General features: G+C 39.3%; 2 protein-coding genes across 2 annotated transcripts in view; both read right to left on the reverse strand.

Moving 5' to 3' along the window:
• The window catches only part of CRACD (capping protein inhibiting regulator of actin dynamics), a 130,178-nt gene extending 122,242 nt beyond the window's left edge, over positions 1-7,936 (reverse strand). Inside the window, 1 exon segment of the mRNA XM_036382140.2 lies at positions 7,826-7,936. The gene's annotated coding sequence lies outside the window, so the exon portion shown is untranslated.
• A 5,796-nt stretch (positions 7,937-13,732) lies between these two features.
• CEP135 (centrosomal protein 135) overlaps positions 13,733-19,848 on the reverse strand; it is a 30,660-nt gene continuing 24,544 nt past the window's right edge. Inside the window, 3 exon segments of the mRNA XM_054514747.1 lie at positions 13,733-14,318; positions 16,050-16,196; positions 16,579-16,683. Of these exon segments, the coding sequence (XP_054370722.1) occupies positions 14,297-14,318; positions 16,050-16,196; positions 16,579-16,683 (274 nt within the window). The 3' untranslated portion in view covers positions 13,733-14,296.

The following is a 19,848-nucleotide window of genomic DNA, read 5'->3' on the forward strand; positions in this document are numbered from 1 at the left end:
AAATATATTGGAAACCAGACAAAAAAATACCAATCAATGCCTTAGTGCCTTGTTGTGTCTGGATAAGTTACAGTTCACCAAGTTAAAGTTTACTAAGTTTGCGAAGTGCCTTGCTTTTTCTGGATGTTGTTTTAAAATTTGCTAAGTACATTATTCTACCAGAAAGTTCTAAAATTTGCAAGTAAAAATTTGCCATCAAATTCCCTGAGAATTTTGTTCTTTCTCCCATGTATCACCCAGGGTGAATCAAATTACCTTCTGCTAAACCTGTTGAGTGGGCCAGGGCATTACAAAGGTGATTTCTCAAACCAGACAAGCTGCAATTTGTAAATAAGCACAGTGCAGATAAAACGAGGCAAAATGCAGTCTAGCAACCACAGTTCTGCGTGACAAAAACAGCATTCGACATCTTGTCAGAGCCACAAAGGGGTCTTCAGCTTCTCTTTCATCCTGACAATAAAGAATAGTCCCACAAAAACACCTGGGCTGAGAAAGAATCATTTCAGTGGCCCTTCTGGCTTACAGCCCATCTGCCTCTTATTGGTGCAGCCTCTGTCTGGAAAGGCTCCTGAAGAGTGCCAGGAATGGGGAACTTTAAGGCATTAGGAATCTATCCTTTAACTGCTGGAAAGGGTTCCAGCAGGCAGGTGCATGAGGGGATGTACCTTGGGCCAAATGGAGCCTTCACACCTGAAGTAACAGTTGTGTGCTCCAAAGCTCACCTACATTGTTTTTTCCGGCCTCCCATCCAAGGAAACACAATAACCCGAAGCACACAGTTTGTCAGATATCAGGTGTTGGTATCAGGCTACCAGATCCCAGCAACTCGTGACAGTGTTCAGCAGGCTGTGTGGGTGGCTGAAGATTAATCTACTTGCCAGAAAAAACACAGCAGGGCTCTTTAGTACAACCCACCCTTGCGCTGTCAACAGGGGATGTTGGAACAGAGTGGTTGGGAAGAACATCAAAACCCACTTGTATGAGCTGAGGGTGTCTGTCCTTCCTCCAAACATGAGCAGTGGATGAAGCAATGACTGCCAAAGCTTCAGGGCTGAGAGCAGTACAGCATGGTTCATCATCATAGCCCCCAGATGGGCCAACGTAGGCTACTGCAAAATATCTACCAAGCCTGGAACAGGATCCAGAAAGGACAAAAAAAAATCAGCTTACTTTTTTCTTCCTCTTAGCAACTTACAACTCTGACAGCTCTGTGAAGTTCTGGCACTTCCTTTCTTTCACTTGTCAATCTCAAAAAAACCACAACAAACAAAAAAACCCAAGAAAATCAGAATAAATTGAAAAATGCTTCTTTTACATCTTTTGTTTTGCTCACCCACCTAAGACCACTATGGTACAGAATAGTCTCTACATTCCCAGCACTGATCTCTGGAGTAACATGTGGTCATTCTCCATTTGAAAAGACCAAGAAATCATTTATGATGGGTCTCCTAAAACACAAATGCTAAGGTGTAGAAGACAATGTAACCTTAGGAAGAAAGACTCTGCAATAGTCTCTGCCACCCTGGTTTTTTAAGATTTTCTAAGCCTTCTGATATTGACATTCTTGTAGTGAACTTTCTCACACATTTTCTGTAAATAACTCATTGTTTTGCATTCCTTTATGGAGGAGAAGAGAGTTGATAGACTGTTAGTTTGACCAGTGTCATTAGAGAGGTGTCACTGTCACCCTCCAATCTGCTGTCACTTTTATAAACCTATAAATATTGGAGTCAGAAAATAAACTTCCCTTTTTTCCTTCACCTTGAGAACAGTGGTGTGCTTGTGTTCATTCATGTCCTATAGCGACAAGTCTCCAACATAACTTTCCCAGTCACTAATTTAATCTCCTTTGGCTCTTTGTTGTCTTCTTATTGTGCCAATCCCAGTTTGCATTTATTAAGGCTTCTGGTATACTGGACTCCCTGTCATTAACCCAACTTCCCACCTACCAGTTCACTCTGTATCCTGCTCTTAAGTCCCAGTCACCTGTCCCCAAGCCTTATCTCCCCTTCACATCCCATGTTCATGTACTATCCTGCTGGCTGGGTTCCCTTGTGACATCTGTACCCATGCCCCCTAACCTGCTCTTCCCTATGTCAGCTGGATCTCAGGCTCCTCCCAGCATCCCGTGGTACTTTCCTCCCTCACACTTCCTGCCCAAACACCAGCAGGGGAATCACTATGAAAGAGAGAGGAATGGATGTCAGAGCTGATCCGAATGAAGAGATCACAGCAAAGCTCTGAACTGCTCTGCTCAGAACCCTGTTCACTCTGGAGACATCACATACAGACAAATGTGCCACATGCAGCACCGATGAGGGAAGAAGGTACAATCTGATCAACACCAGGGTGCACGGATGTTGAAGATTAAAGAGACTACAAGAGACCTCAAAGAGTAATCTGTTCCACCGCCCTGATCCACAAAGAATTCAACTACATTTATGTCATTCCTGATTAATACTCAAACAGTGTTTAATGATGCTAAAATCATGAAAATCCAAACTCAGTAATCCATTCTATTGTTTCAACCTCATTATTGCTGAGCCCACTACATATCATCTGGTTGGGCACAGGCATGGACAACATTGCCTCACAACACCTTTGTGACATTAGAAAATTATCCTGTCTTGTTAACCAGGACAGTCATCATTCTTTGTGCTGAAACAACTCCAGACATTGCAGCATTCATTCATAAGTCATATATTCTAAATATTTTAATTATTTTCATTCGTCTCCTCTGGATACTCTCCAATTCATACACTTTTTTGTTGAAGTGTGTAGCCTACCTGGACATGGTGTTACAGTTGAGGAGGACTTCTTGTGTCTTCCATGCTGTTGTCCTATCTTATGTATCACCATACAATGTTTGCTTTTAGTGCAGCAACTATTTGAGTAATCTACCATAAACCAAAGCTCTTCCAAAGAATTGCTGCCCAATCCCTTCCTTATACAGTTCATAACTACAATATCTCTGTCCTGTTGAAAACTTTAATTTTAATTCTGTCTCCAGCATAGTCACAGTCCCACTTCAATTGCTACTGCAGATATAGGCAAATACCCCTGAGGTCACTGTTAAAAATACTCTGTAGCACTGGATGTTGAATAAACATGTAATCTCTCATTTTATTTGCTAAAATTTTCACAGGTATGTGAAAACTACAGGGTTGAAAGTGTATGAAAACTACAATAGTTTGTAGACTTAGTATTATAACTTTATTTGTAGATTAGCATTTTGTAGACTTAGGACAGAAAATTTGGGCAGACTTTCATGAAGACAGTAAAAATGAAGATGAGACAAAAGACACTGCCTTAGCAGGATCTGGAGCCTAGCTAAAAAACAGAACAGTACCATGTTTCTGAACTGTATTAGGATGTTTTAGCAAGGCAAAACAACTAATCTAATTCTTGATTAATTAATAATTACAATAAAAATTAGCATGAGTCACAAATATGTGTGATGAGCTACAGAGCACATGGCTAAAATTTGCCAAAGTTATAAGCAAAAGAAAAGAGGTTCTACAACATGGAAGGCACTTTGGTTTTGTTGCCAGATGAATCCACTCAACCCAACTATCGCACATATGTGCCAACAGATACCTGAAGATAATACAGATTTCACAGGGCTTCCTATCACTATTTTTCTCATCTGGTCCAAACTGTTCCACAGATCACTGTAATTGTATCTTTTTCTTTTTTTTTTCCTGTGCTGAAGTTTCAAATGCAGCTTTCTCAAAAGCCACAGAGAAAGACAGCATGTTACTTTGAAGAAAATCAGCTTTCTTTGAAGAGCAACATGAAAGTCAGAATTTGGTATGGTTCATTTCACTTCAATTCTTTTCATCACACTCCCTCCACATTTCAACTTAACAGTAAACATAATCCTTAACGTGCAGCATCCTCCTACAGAAGCCGTACCACAAATCACTAGACTGAGGTGCTTCATGAAGCTGCCCAAGTCTGACAGCTGACTTTCAAAACATGCTGAGTAATGAAAGAGATGGTCAAGCATGCCAGCAAAATGCACAGCAGTTTGCACTCCCAAACACTAAAGTGTGAGGAAAGTTTTTACTTATTTCCATCATTTTCCTCCTGTTATTTCTCAAGGCAACAATGGAGAAGAAACTAAAGCTTTCACATGTGTTAGCATTAAAACAATAAGCCATTTCAAAGCAATGTTGGGATGTGAATTAAATGCACTAAAATCATCTGCATATGACAGTATTTTCTTAAATGGCCTTGTTAGAGGCATGAAACTTTTATTCCCATAATTTAGTACACAGCCTACATATATAAAGAGGAAACTATATTTAAAAATATATTGATGTACTTAACACCTTTGTAGTGGCATCTGAATCAGCTTCACTCCATGTGTGGCAAAACAGCACTGTAAGCCACTTACCCAGGATAATATGCAGCAAGACCTCTACATTTTTCTTCCCACCAAACTTAATTACCAAATCATTGTGATTTGGCTCATGTGATGCACCAGTCTTGAACAGCATTAATTTAAAAATATTTGTTACAAGTTGATTTTATTTCTTTGTAAGGCTTCACCAATATAAGTGAAAATGCTGAATGTGAAGCAAGGGTAAATGCTGTGTTCTTCTGACAAAATATGTTTTAGCTCATAAAGAGAGAAGTCGTGTAATGTAGAGAGTCAAAAGGAGTAAAAGTTCCTGCAGGAAATGATGGGGAAAAAATAAGAGTAAGGTCTACAAAATAACTGATTGTTCCTTAAAGGCAGAACTCATGGAGTCTCCATGGAAACAAACACAATTTTTATTCGTTACTAATTTAAATAACAGATAAAAAAAATTTGGCCCCTCCAGTAGAAGCAGTAATGTAATTAAAGTTAACCCTGTAACTTTAGTTTGCCTTCTATCATACCACTTAACACCAATTAATTCTATTTTACATTGCACTTTATACAACTTTATTATATCTTGTTCAAATACATTGGCTCGATGTCAAAATGCAGGTGTTTAGAGCATCTCAACATTTAAAGCATGCTGATGGCAGATATTATGCAACTACATCACCCTGAGTCTGTCGATTCCAAAAAAATTTACTGTACTTTTCCAACATGTCAATAGCATGTTTATCCATTTTTGCCATGATTCTCTTATTTGGGCCTTTATGGAATAAAGGCCGCATTGATTTTCTGGAAGGGGAAAGAAAAAATCCCTCTCAACAATCAGATTCAGCAATTTTCAAATATGAATAATTCAGAATATGAAAAAAAGTCTTGTCTCTTGGCTTGTGAGGACTAAAAGTCAAAACATAGTCATTCAAGCTAACACTGTCTATAAAAATTCTGTTTGTGTTAGATTTCATTCTAAAACAACAACCAAATATATTCATATTCATAAATTCATCATCACATTTCACTCAACACTTATTATGCTGCATGTTTCTTATTTAAAAAGAGCTTACCTGACACATCTACAATAGGAATACTGAAATAACTCTAAACTACATTAGTAACAGACTAATCTATTTTCAGTGACTGAGATACCTGGCAAAACACTATTCAGAGTGACTAAGAGCCCAGGCAGAAGAAACTGCAAAAGTTATTTTTATTGCTGTAATCAGAAGTGTGAAACCAAAACGGCTGCTTTTTAGTATCTGTATTTAAAGTGAAATATTATTGCCAAACAGTATTTTTAGTAGTTAATAAATTTTGTTAAGGTTTCAAGGAACTGTATGTTGAAAAAAAACCAAATGCCTTTCCATTTCACAAATGGAAATTTGTGAAATTTCTGAAATTGCCTGCATAACCTCACAAACCAACAAAATAAGACCTATAAAGGAACGAACTTTGAGGGGGATGTGGGAAAGAAAGAAAAAAGTCAATGTCTTAGCACAGGACCCAGCCAGCCATTCATACTTCAGACCAACTGTGTTTGCAACCAGTGCACTTTTAAAAATTCTGTTATACAGTATATAAATAAAAAAATAATATTTTCATGTAAGTGTGAAGCAATTCTCTCTAAAATGTAGGATTGCCCAAGTGGGCATTTGAAAATGGCCCTTAATTTTAGAACAGGGTGCACTAAGACAAATTTTCCTGTTGGAGAAAAGTAGACCCAATACCAACCAGAAGCAACCTCTTTGCTATGTACCATATTTACTAACAAATATTTCCACAGTAGTTCTTGCAATTATTCAACTGGAGAACAAACAAATATACAAATCACTTTTATATAAAATTTCAATACACTTCACAATGTTCAATTCAAGCTAATTGCTGCAATGAAATATTCAACCCCAAACACAATGTCTAACCTGATAAACTGATAGCAGCCAAGGAAGGGTTGAATTTTTCTATTTGATAAATTCCTGAGCTGGATTCAAACCACCCAAAGAAAGTAATACACAGAACTGCTGGCTACTGCAGTATCAATGGCTTTGTTAAAGAAACTCATGATAACATTTACGCCTATTGATTAATGTTTTGGTACAGTTACAAGACTTAATCGTCTATGCAAGGTGCAATTAGATTTATTTCAGTGATGGGAATTTACTGGGCATGCATTACTAAATACCAAATAAAAGTCAGTTCTGGCTCTAATTTATCATCTTTAATCTGTTAAAACATGTTACTGCTATCAGCTATCTTAAATAACACAGAGTCTAAGAAAAGAGCTCTTTTAATACTATAACATCTAAGGTACGTACAGAAAATGTGTTTGGGAAGATAACAAATTATATTATCTACATATCTATTATCAACAGAATATCTATTATTAGGCCTGTGGTTGCAAATTACTCTTCCCTTTCTCCATGGTCCCATCCCCCCAACAGCAGATCATTTTCAGTGCCATTATTGTCAGGCATATTAAATTTTCAGGATGCACAGTTGTGGTTTCCAGGTCTCTATTTACTCCTTGAACTGTGTTTTAACTGGGCATTTTTACACTTAAAATTACAGAGCAGAGACGCAATAACAGTTTTACATCCTACAGCTACGGAGAGCCAGATTTGTAACTGACTAGTGGCAACACCAGCAAAATTAATTAAAAACCCCCAAACCGTCATTCATTAAAAATCCCCTCGTGACATAGAAAAGATGCGCGTTGCACACATTTCTGCTGCTGAAGCAGACGTTTTCTAACTGAGGCGATGGAATTCCCATGTGAATGGGATTACCTCTGCCTTACCTGCTCCAGCTGTTGGGAAAGGCAAAGGCAGAGGGACGCGGCCCCGCCGGGCGCGGAGCGGAGCCCGCTGGTTCCGGCAGCGCGGCGGCACTTGTGTGACAAATGGCTCACGGGAGCTTGAACAAAGCGATGCTGCTCGAGAGAAGCATCGCAGGGAACAAAGTCATCTCTTTGACAGCTCCTGCTTTTTTTTCAGGGAAGCTGAAACAATACAGGACTCCCCGGGAAACCGCTAACAAAGGGGAAGCAGAAGGAATCGGAGAGAACCAGCCCAGCCATTGAATTCCGCGGCAGCAGTGAAGTGACACCTTCTGAAAATCACCCGCACGCCTCCTTACACCTTCCACCGAACAAAGGGAGCCCAACAGCGGCAGGGAGCTACTTACGGGGGGGTTCTGGCCGTCCTCCCGGCGCAGCCTCCTGCCCCTGGGCTGCTCGCCGCTGGCGTTGCCGAGCCAAAGGGCACATGTAGCGCAGAGCGGGCAGCACAAAGCGGCAGGGACAGCCCCGCACGACAGCGGGCGGCTCCGCACGGCGAACGCTCCCGGGGCGGCGAGGCCGGGATGCGGAGCCCCGCGGGAGGCTGCGGAGCTCGGTCTGCGGCGAGGCTCCCTCCCGCTCCCGGCACCGCAGCGCGGGGGAAGGGGTGGGGCGCAGGGTCCTACCTGTGCTGCCTCTCCGCGCTGCCAGGAGGACGCGCCGGTGGCTGCTGCGGGCGCGGTGCCGCCCAGCCCGTCGGATGCCGCCCCCGCCGCGGCCGCCCCATGGCAGCGCGGCCGCCGCCGCTCACGGGCGCCCCGCAGCGCCGCGCCCCGGCCGCGCCCGCATCTCCGCCCGCATCCCGCAGCGAGCGGCGCTCGGCCCCTGCTGCTGGCCAGGAAAGGGTAAAGCCGCGTCTGTCCGCATTCACCGGGACCCAGCACCGTTGCACTGCCCGAGGAGGAGAGGTCCGCAGCTCCAGATGCACCGCACTCTGAACCCCCGCTGGTTCTCTTCTCGCAGCGAGACCGAAGTCTGAACACAGCGCCTAGCCCGTGCTGTAGCAAGGCAAATACTTACCCCCTTAATTTACTGAAAAATAGGAAAAACTGCAAGAAACAAAACCAGAACCAACTGTCCCCCAGCACAGAAATCAGCCTCCCTTCTTTCTTATAGCCCTATACCCGGTATTTGTATCGGCTCTTCTGGGGCCCCACTCTTCCAGTTCAGCGCTCAACTGCAAGACTTTACCAGTGCTGGACAGCTGTTTCCTGAGTTTCCCAGGGTAAAAGCACATGCTGCTCTTAGTCCCATCCAGACTCTTCCACTTTTGGAACCAGCACTGGTCACACAATTCATGATCCTCCATCACTGACACAGATGTGTTTTTGTCAGCCAGCTCTCCAGATTCAGGTGGTCCCTGGAGAAAAAAGCCTCGCAGCTTTAGATTTTGTCTGCTCCTTAATTTTTTGGTCCAGTCAGAAGTGGTCCTTCTGATATTCTTAAAAGAAAAGGTAAGATCCATGCTGGGTTGGACCAAAGAGCTATCTTCCTCTTTTCTTTTGTCTCTGACTGTGCCCGATACCAGGGGTTTTAAAGGAAGAATATAAGTTTAGGTGGGCATTAACTGATATTCTCCCACTCCTTAGTGAGCTATTGCTCAGTGAATTCCTGCGTCCAAGTGATATTTGTGAGAAAAACTAGTCTGTGACTCCAAATAAAGACTAATTGCTAGAAATCACTTTTTCACCTGCAGTCTTCTAGAGAAGACTAATCACACAAGCCCTGGGAGGCACAGTCTGTTCAGTCCCATCACAACTAAAGCCACAGTCTACAGGGCACTGATAATTCAGAAGTTTAAGCTCATGCATCAGGTCTATTTAGACGGCTGTTAGGTATATTGACTGCTACTTTTAACATTAAGTGTTACATATGGATATATATGGATTTATATCCAAAATATATAGACACAAAGCACCTTGACTACCAGAGCTGAATTTGGTAGCAATCCTCCAAAAGATTCAGGGGTTTTGATGTGTTTGGCTTTACTGCTCTCTGCAGCATTTGCACATTTTTAAGAGGTAGAATTGGGTGGTAGAGAGAGAAAACTTCAAAAGTTTCCACCAGGAAAGAGGTGAATCCAGCTTTTGCCAGTTCCTTCAGATCAATCAAATTGCTCAATTACATCAGACCTTTGTTGGCAAAGGTGAAACTTTTCACTTTCCTGGAGCAGGAAATAAGTATTTGTTTGTTTTTGTGTTTTTTTTTTCTTAAGAACCAACAATTTCTAGAAAGTGATGCAATCACAGATCTCATTCATCAAATGATGAATGGGCTTCAGGCTTGCATAGCTTTAGTAGTAAGTCTTGTTCTTTGAGTTTAGTATATCTTATTATAAAAATATTAAAAAGCTAGAATTTCTGTGGAGAAACCCAAACCTTTCCAGGATGTGCCATGATCACTGGAAAAGACCCAGGTCCACTAGGTGGCACAAAGAGTCCACGTAAAAGCCAGCAGCAAACCGGGAGTGCCTTTCCTTCCATTCGGCATCTTTATGGATTTATGCAAAGCAAATGGGTACAGATAAAGATTGCAGACACAGCTACAGTCCAGCAACCCACACATGTCTTTTCAGAAAGACACGTTCAGATGTCAGTGGGTTCCTCTGGACTAGAAGCTCAGTGAAAATCTCCCCGAAGAGCAGTATCTGCTGCTGCAGACCTTGACTGACTCACAGCTGAGTAACCATGCTGAAACTCATTTCTGTGTTTGTATTCATGAAAATATAGCCATTCCTGCTCAGGAGCATTTAAACTGAGAAAAAGCTAACATAATTTCATTTCCCCCCCCCCTCCATTTTCCATCATACCATTCTACTTAGTTTAATTCCTGGGCTATCACCTTGAAATGGTAAAGGACATACTGACAACACTGCTGGGGCAGCTCTGCTTGGATAATGTTGAGTTTGCAGCACACACAGGTAAGAGAGGCAACCACCATGATAAATTCTGAAAGTCACCCAAGTTCTAATATAGATACAACTAATACTGAGACAAAACAATGGCAATTATTTTATACTTGTAATTTTTAAAATGTCAAAGATCATAATTTAGATAATAAGTGCCAATTTCACCACAGCTGGGCAAGCACTTCCCTGATCACACCGTGGGGAATTGTAGGAAAGTTTCCTACAGCCCCAGGGTTGTTGCCCCTTTGAAGACTGCCTAGTGCAACAAACCCTTGCTCAAAACAGGGTCACCTACAGCTGTCCAGGACTGTTTCTGAGTGGGTTTTGAATACCTCTGTGGAGGAGACTCCACAATTTCTCTGGGCAGCCTGTTGCACTGCTCAATCACCTCCATAGAAAAAAAAAAACAACAAAACCCTGATATTTCACTCAAATTCCCTGTATTTCAATTTGCGCTCAGTCGTGTACCTCCCCCTCTCCCAACCAAGAGGAAATGTTTTACTCCCACCCACTGTTACACATGGAGATGCTCCCCTCCTCGAGCCTTCTCTTCTCAAGCCTCACCAGCACCAGCTTGCTCAGACTGTCCTCATGCGAGAGATGCCCCAACACCTTAATCATCTTTGGGCTGTCTGCTGCACTTCCCAAGAACAGCCATGTCCACGTTGTCTTGGGAGCCTGATGGAAGACTCTGTATGCTGGGAGTTGGTTACCTTGGGCAGGCCATGTCTGCAGCCCAACATTATCATCTTATTGCAAAAGTTCCCTACCTTCTTGGCGATTTCTCATGCACAGCTCCTTGCAGCACTGATTCATTCTTCTTCATCACAGCCAACAAACTCCATCTCTCTCCTCACGTAGCTAACCCACTCTTTTGTACCACTTGTCTTCCTATTGGACACAGCTGTGGCCTGTTAAGGGCAGGCCTGTTCCTAATCTTTGGTGATTAGCACAGCTGCAACTCCTCAGGTGTGAGATTACCTTCTGCACTATCTTAATTTTTTTACATCCTATCCCCCCACAGCCCAAATGTGAGCAGGGGCTGCCACTGTGCAGGGGATCTGCTGGAGCCCCCTGTGCCAGGCCAGCTGCTGTGCTGGGGCAGGGATAACCCTGCAGCCTGATGGAGATGCATGGGTTGGTTCTCTGCCTCTGTGGCCAAAGCCCTGTGGTAGCAGTGCAGCCCCTGACACCATTTATAGTGCAGCATGGATGGTAAGGCTTCAGCTCCAGGAATTAATATTACTGCAGCTACCATGATCTTTGTGCAGCCTATGAAGGGTCAGAGGATGAAATGAAACTGGAATATCTTTTTATACAAAGTTGCAAGACTAGAGTACCAAAGCCACACACCCCTGGTTTCTTACACTGCTGGAAAAGACAAAGAAGTATAAAGTTCTCTCCCAAGGAATGATCTAAGCCCCCCAAAATCTGCAGGTTTCATTAAGGAATAACAGCCTTTGCCTAGGTCAGGCTGCCATATATATGTCAATTTCTGTACAAAACATTTTAAAATGGAAGAAATAGAAATGGAAGACTGAATCTCTCATGTTAGCTTTTTTTTCTTAATTAGCAACACAGAGGAATATCAGTGTTTCTCATATTGAGAGTGAGAAAAAAAGAACAAATTTGGCTTCCCAACTGAACCCTAGAATTATTTACTTATCTTTAGGTTAATTACCTAAATTTTAGGGACATAATGTAAAACACAAAAACCCAAAAACCAATTAATTTTAAGGATTTCTCAAAACCATGTTATGATGTTTAGTTGAGAAATTCAGGTTTTAATAAACAGAAAACACCTGTGCTTTTATTATCTCTGGACTCCCCTGCTTCTGATGCTAGACTCTCATTGTTTTGTAGAAAAACAGCCCCAATGATTACTGTTTGCCTTTATTATTTCTCTAAAGCTGTTTTTCCCCCATCCCAATTGCAGACAGTAAGACAGACAACTGCAGTATATGGAATTTTATCACGATTTCATGTCTGCCACACTCCCCCTGTAACTCACCCCAGCTGAGGACTACACACAACAGCCAAGGGTGCTTTTGATCTTCCAAAGGTGGGAACAGCAGGGAAGCCTCTGGGAGCAGAGTCCAGGTGAGCCACATTAACATCTTGCCCACAAAAGGCTCATTTTGTACACGGCATATGCAGTAGTCCATGGATTTAAATCTTCCACAAATTTGTGCTTGTTTTCTATTTCATTAATTGAAATACTTGATTTAAAAGCAAAGTTGTTTAAAAATTACTTTTGTTTTACTCTAGTTGCTTATAAAAATGTATATAAAATAATAGTAACAAGAAAACAAATTGACAGCTGTACTACAGCCTGAATATTAGTACTGTTTTAATACTAGAAATCTGCACAGGCTTTGGTCACCCCAATAATACCAATTTTATTATAACACCTGTGTTCAATGAGGTCCTAATTCTTTGTAATTGATATATCCATGTAGGAATTACTATTAATTGAAGTGTTATGGTTTTAATTGTAATGCCAAAATATGCATTTTTCAGTAAGATGAAAGACACTGTTTTCAATGAAGTGGAACACTAGCTTTTAAAAAAATAATTCCAATTTAGAAGGGTTTATTTACAAAATAGGATATTTAAAAGTCACCACTGAAGACATCAAGAGCAGGACGTGAGTTTTCTCCTCCTTACTAAATCAACCTGAATAATTAACACCAATTAGAATCAGTGGAAACTACTGACTTAATTACAAACAGTCTTAATAGGTAAGTAACAGTTAGAGACAAAATCCTCCTCACTCCTGTAACTGGCAAATGAAAGACCTAGAAAGTAAAATGTGTAAGATGCACCCACCATGAATACACATGGCTGAGAAACCTCAAGTGATACAAGTATTTTCAGGTACTTGTGAATTGGTGCTCTAAGCTGCCTTTAATAAGTAAAATTTAATACATAATATATGATACAATATTTTCAGTTAACACAATATTCTTCATAAACTTTAAGTGGAACAATCTTGTTGCAAACTAGATAAAATCTAAGCAAAAAAATAAGGTTTTTTTTCCCCCCATGTTATTTAATATGTTGTTTGCACCTTAGAGATGCTGGTAATCACAGGTTTTTATTGTTGTTGGGCAAGCAGAACTTTTGGCCAGTGCAAGGATGTGCAGCAATGCATCCTCCCATTTCTAGTGCTCTGTATAATTCCTATGAATACACACCATGTCACCCTGCTGCATGTAATTATTCAGAAAACTCTATGTTCCTCACTGCATCTTATTTCAAAGCCTAAGTTTGAAATGCTCCTCTGCTAAATACCCCAGATATTTTCAAGATTCGTTCTCACTTCATTTACCTAATATGTATGTCACAACATAAAGTCCTGTGTCACCTCTACAACAGCTTGAGCTTAACTGGGTGAATGATTCCAGGTTGCTCTGAACGTTTAAAACCAAAATTTGAGAAACATCTCCAGCTATGATTCAAAAGTTTGAATATAAAATACTTTGAGAATTTTTTAATATTTAAAGTATTTCAATACATCTTTAAAAATTTTTCTCTTCACTTTTCATTAAATATGGGGATATTTAAAATGCAATTTCACACAAAGATTAAACTAAGGGAGATTGATAGAAAAAGTAATAAAGAATAACTGATATATATTTTTTATTAAGAAAAGGTACTGTAAACAAAAAGCATTCACAAAATAGGTAATTGATACTTTTAAATACCATTAAGAAAAACCTGAAAACAGAAAACACTTGTTAGAAACCCAAACATAGGAAATCATCATGAGTAGAAAACATACACTGGCTCAGCATTTTTAACACAGTTGGGGATGTTATTCTATGTTAGCACACATTAAGATGAATAAACTTCTCCAATCTTATGAGATAAGCAAGAAATAAAATAGAAAAATGAAAACAAGAGATTGTCAAATCAATACTCATTTCCTTCTTTTAATTATTATGTTTCCCAAAAAGTAAGAAAACTTAGCCATGTTTGATACAAAACCTGTCAAACAGCGAGAAAAAGTCAGTCACTCCTGCCAGCTGGGAAAGCAGAATTTTGCAAAGTTGATTACTTCACCCATTCTCAGAGGTTTCAAAGGTAATCAGTGATTTGAAGAAAACAGAGGTAAAATACAAGTATTCATAATTTATATTAAAAAAGTCCTTGTAACAAGGTAATGCTTCAGCTACTCAAGTACTGGTTATTCCTTGATGGTCACATTTCTGTGGAGAAAGAAAAGATGTCAAAATAAAGGTAACTATTATATTTTACTAATTAATATTAGGATAAAAAGTAGTAATTAGCTTTAGCCTCCTCAGATGGTCTTCTTTTAATCCCAAATATCAACTATTAGCATATTACTTAAAACTCTACACCACTGACCCATTGCTAAAATAATTTACAAAAGTAATAGTGAGATGAGGAGGAAAAGAAAATTTCTTGAGAAGATGAAATCAGGTCAGAGAGAGACAGCTGTAACACTACAGAACAGTAATTACAGAGTACACTTTACTCTGGTAAGCTCCCAAGAAGGAATAAACAAGGAGGATGAAAGATGGTAACAGCTCTGCTGAGATCACACTACTGTAATTGATACATTTAAAAGGCAAGATGCATAACAACTGCATGTGAATTCAGTTGTTAAAAACCACATTCTTTAAAAATACACACTACATGAAAATGGGGTATTTTCTGGTAAGATATGGTACAGAGTTGACATTGTTAAAACTAGGGATACAAATATTAGATAAAAATAGTGCACTACATGGTATCCTCCAAGCACAGCAACTGGACTTTTTATTGCTCTCAGGACTCACTGTAAAGCAAGAAGACTAAAGACAATTCTCTACTGATGATACTCCTCAGAAATACATAATCTGTCATCACCTCAGTCAAAATGTCATTTTGCAACATAACAGGGTATGCCTAGGGGCTCACCAGTAAAGCAAAAGCATATCTGCTGGTTCATCCCCACTGTCAGTATCACATTTGCTACATTTCGTCTTTTTGCTTTGCCCAAAAATTCGCAGAAGACAAAAATTGCTGACAATATAGCTTCATGCCAGGCTGAGCTCAGTTCTCAAGAAACCTGTGTTTTTGTTAACAAAAGTAAGCTTAGAACAAGCCATAGGTATTTACCAGCAAGAATAAACTTTAAAATCTGTTAGTTACATTCATGACCTGTCACACCACACATATTTCCTACAACAATCACTCTTTATCTCTTCCTCTCCTTCCCCTTTTGATAACAATTTATTATTCAGTATAGGACAGGTGGGATATACAGTCAATAATCAGGCCTGTAACACATAACTGGCATCACCTAAACCAAAAATGATCTCTAAAAAAACAAACATGACAGTGAAAATGAACAGGTAAGAGGCTGATTTTGATTTCTTTTTTATGGACTGTAGTGATCACGATCTTAGACATTCATAGATTCAAGCACTAAGAATGAAAAAATACATTAATTATTTTTATGCACTTGTTTTGGAGATATTTTCATCTAGTCTAGGGTTCAAATGCATTTTAGTTGAACTCTTCTCTGGAGTGTCTTTCCTTCATTGCTGTACTCGGGAGAATTTCATGGCATTCCTCTTAATATGAACCATTCACTGTTTGGAGATAACTATTTTCAATAATGAACTGGTACAGTATATCTGGATATAAGAAATGGTAGTAATATGCAGGCAACATATATTTGAAAGTTGTCAGGTGGTGCAAGGCCATTAAGAAAAAGAGGAAGGAGAATCCATTATATTATATGGTCTTTGGAGAGCACTTTGCATTTATTGGTTGCAATCAATATTTTATAGTAGGAGAGAGACAGCAAAAGCAGAACTTAGAAACATCTGAAGCGTGTAACAATTTCATACAATCACAAAGGTATTATTTAGAAACAGTTTACACCTGACTCTTAAACAGGAAAGGCTTGCTGAGCTCGAATCACTTACTTTTCAGCTGCTGCGTGCTCAGCTGTCCTGGCAGCGCCGCGCTCCGGGGAGTGCGAGGGAGACCTGAGCGTGGAGCTGAGCGGGGGCGAGGCGCGCAGCGAGGACGTGCTCAGCCCGTGCCGGCGCATCTCCTGCACCGCCCGCTCCCTGCAACACACGGACCCTCAGCCACACAGCGCCCACGCTGCACCACGGTAAAGGAACGACACACAGCCTTGCAAAGACTCTCCCTTTCTCATAAAGCCCATCCACTCTAATTCTTGAGAAGGGATTTTTTTTATTTCCAGGAGAAGGCATTTTTTTTATTTTTAGAAGCAGTGGTAAAGTCACAAAACTTATGAAGAAATTCAGAAACTGTGTAAGATTTTTTCTTTAAGCAGTTTTCAAGATGAAAATATTAAATTTTGTATGACAAGAGGAATGGAGTTTTCCATAAAAATTCCTCACTATTCAAAAAAGCAACAGTTTTAAAAGTGAGAAAGAAGAAATAAGGAGGGAGAGTCAATTCACTGAAAAAGCAGCATCTTACCGTTCAAATCGCTCAGTTGTCAGTTTCCTTTTTAAAACATCAGTGTCAGTCTGCATCTGTGCAACTTTACTTCGAAGCATGGAAACCTCTCTATTATTGCTGCTTCTAAAAAAAAATCATGAGAAGCAACAAAGTTTTCTTTCAACAATGACAGCTAGGAGCTTAGAGAAGTTAGAGAAAGATAAAAGCAGATACTGAACATGTTGTTTCACAGAGTAAATCAAAGACAAATTAGAAGTAGCAAGAACCAAATGAATGCAACAGAATGTTTCTGGAAGAACCTAAGGTGAGAATGAAGCAAGAAGCTGGCAAGTCTGTCACTACATCCTGACTACATCATGCTCTTTTTCAGACAAAGGTAAACACAAACATGTTTGATAAAAACAGACAAAACAATTATATCATTAGTTTATTGCTTTACTGTTCTCTGTTGCAATTTGAGATAGACGTTGTGTAAAAAAAAGAAGAAAAAGGCAGTAAATATCCACAAAAAGTTACAAACTTAACAGACAATGTCCTCAGTAAAAATTTTATCAAGTAGGCTGGAACTAAATGGCTAGCCATAAACAAAACTGAACCAAATCTAAGTAAAAATTGTATTAAAGCAAATACCAGACCAGCAAAACTCAGTCTGAAAGCTTGTTAAATACATCCTTGGTATTTGTGCCCAACTGTTTCAAGTGACAGAATCAAAATTAAAAGGAGCCTTGAAAATCTTCAGAAACATGATTAATATACTTCTCAGTAAATCATCAGTTTGGCTTATTCAATGCTTGGTCACAAAATACCATCAATTACATTATAAATGAAGAAAAATAAATTGTTGCATGTTAAATAAGTTGTCTAAGCAAGACTCTAGACAGCTATGTCATTCCATACAGTCTTCAAAGCCACTGTGAGGTGGAGTGCTCAAAAGTCTCTTCTGGAGAAGCAAAGTTGTACTAATTTATTGCTAAAGCACTGGACTGGAGTTCTGAAAAATGAATTCCACTTCCAGCTCAGTCACAGACTTCCTGTCTGGCACCCACTGGTCTTTGACTCCATGTTCCCTATTCATCAGTAAAATTCCTAGAGTGGTATCTTGATCCAGTATGTTGAGAACAGATGCAGAAGACAAGACATCTTGATGATAGTTTATATGTCCTTCAAAGACAGGCATATGCTTTCAGGATGGAGGTAAGAATTCAGGGCCCAATAACATTATTGTAAAATAAAGAAAGAAAGCAAACAGTCTGTGAGTTCTGAGGTCATTCCGTGTCAATGACATTTAAACAATATTAAGAGCATTAAGTAAATCACACCAAAATTTAGAAATATTTTGAACCCTTTATGCACGGTAATCATCATGTAAGTTTACGTGATGATACACGATTTTCAGATGACATCTGTCTCTTTCACAGTAGATACATATAGCTCTCAAGAAATAGTTTAGCTATTCCATAATCTTTGTTTATTTAATTCTATAATCACTCTAGAGCACCAAGACTTCATTTACTGTACTATCACCCATGCAGTACTCAAAGTAACAACCACTTATTCTTTACACAACTCATAATTTCAGCACTGGAGAACTTCACAAGTCAAACTTAATTCTGAGAATCCTTCTAAAGTCAGAGGTTGTAGTAGTGCCATTTTCTAAATAAAGCAGAGGAACAGGTACTATAAAGCTAAAACATTAAATAATGTTCAAAAATATTGGCACATGATTCTTGTCAGTTAGAGCTGAAATTCTGCCAAGTCAAATGAATTTCTGTATTTTGCAAGACACAAACCTAATTGTCACATACGTCAGTCACAGCTGTGGCATTTAAAGTTCCTGCTCTTTAGACTACAACTACCACAAGCCAAATAGTAGAAAATAAGACATACTCAACTAGTTCTCACACCTGAACACTTGCCTAGTGACATGCAGAACCTTTGAGATAAGCAGTGGAAAAAAATTCAACACCACCACTCTTCCTCCAAGAGAACATTTTCCTTCTTCCTGCAAATATCTCACCCTATTAACACTGCAAGTATTAACATTTACAAAAAACAAATGAACCCTACAATGTGTGCAAAAGAAAAAAATAGTGAAAAAAATTACTATGTACTTAAAGTTTTATAATGTTTGTACACAAAGTAACTGGATTCAATTTCATTTAAAAATTCAATTTCATTTAAAAACTCCTTCTTTCCTTTTAATTTCTTTTTGTTTGGTTGGTTTTTGGGATTTTGTTGGTTTGTGTTTTTTCTAATTTTCACAATAAACTCTGTAATCAGGACATTCTAATAGCTTATGTTTGTTGTATGGAATTAACATTTTTTCCCCAAGTAAACAAAAATCAACAATACTAAAACATGAAGCAATTACTTGCACAGGGGCAATAACAATGTCATCATCTCCAGATTCACTGAGAACATTGCTACTTGAGGTGGACCATCATAAGCTATCACAAGTTGTAGCCTCTACATAAATCAACCAAAAGCATATTTCTTCCATATCTGTGTCACCAAGTTCCAGACAGTTTAAGTGGGCTATATGCCACATCTCATGAGGAGTATTGCCTGTTCCATTAACTTCCACATTTCCTTTCTCTTCCTACATTAGTGTTTACTAAATGGGTGGATTTCTACATCTGAAATCCTGCTTTGACTTTACTCTTCATCACCATCTGCACTTGGCTGCTACTCCTCCTTCTTGCTATTTAATGCAGAGCTACCACTAGTTCCTGCTGATGTATCCTTAGGAAAATTTCACACACACAAAGTACCTCCTCTCTTAACTTCATTGCTCCAAAGAGATCAGTCTTTCTTATATACAAGTGTTGCTAACAGTTATTGCTTCTTTAGGCAGATCCACAGCAGAAGTTGTTGCTGGTCACATTTAGTGGAGGTGTCAGGTTTAGTTCTGTTTGTATTTCAAAGGACTTTTTCCACAACAGTTAATATCAACAGCAGCAAAAGTACTTTTGCTTTTTTAAAAGCACTATGACTTCACTATTTATTATATACGTGAAAATGTATGTATCATTATGTAATAATGATTTATGTAATCAAAGCAAGGACAACAGGCATCTTCAGTAGATAAGCAATTCACATTTACCATGAATTTAATATACTTGGGGTTTTTTTGTGAACACTAAACACATGTTGAAATTTTGTGTAGAGGATGTTTCCTTTGGAACTCCTGTTTGAGTTTACTGCTTGCACTAAACTGATGTCTACCAAAGTCCTGATTAATTGAAAGCAATATGAAAGACCTGTAAAGAAACTTTAAGTAAATGATGC

This window comes from Molothrus ater, chromosome 4 (genome assembly GCF_012460135.2).
Source record: "Molothrus ater isolate BHLD 08-10-18 breed brown headed cowbird chromosome 4, BPBGC_Mater_1.1, whole genome shotgun sequence".
Classification (NCBI taxonomy): domain Eukaryota; kingdom Metazoa; phylum Chordata; class Aves; order Passeriformes; family Icteridae; genus Molothrus; species Molothrus ater.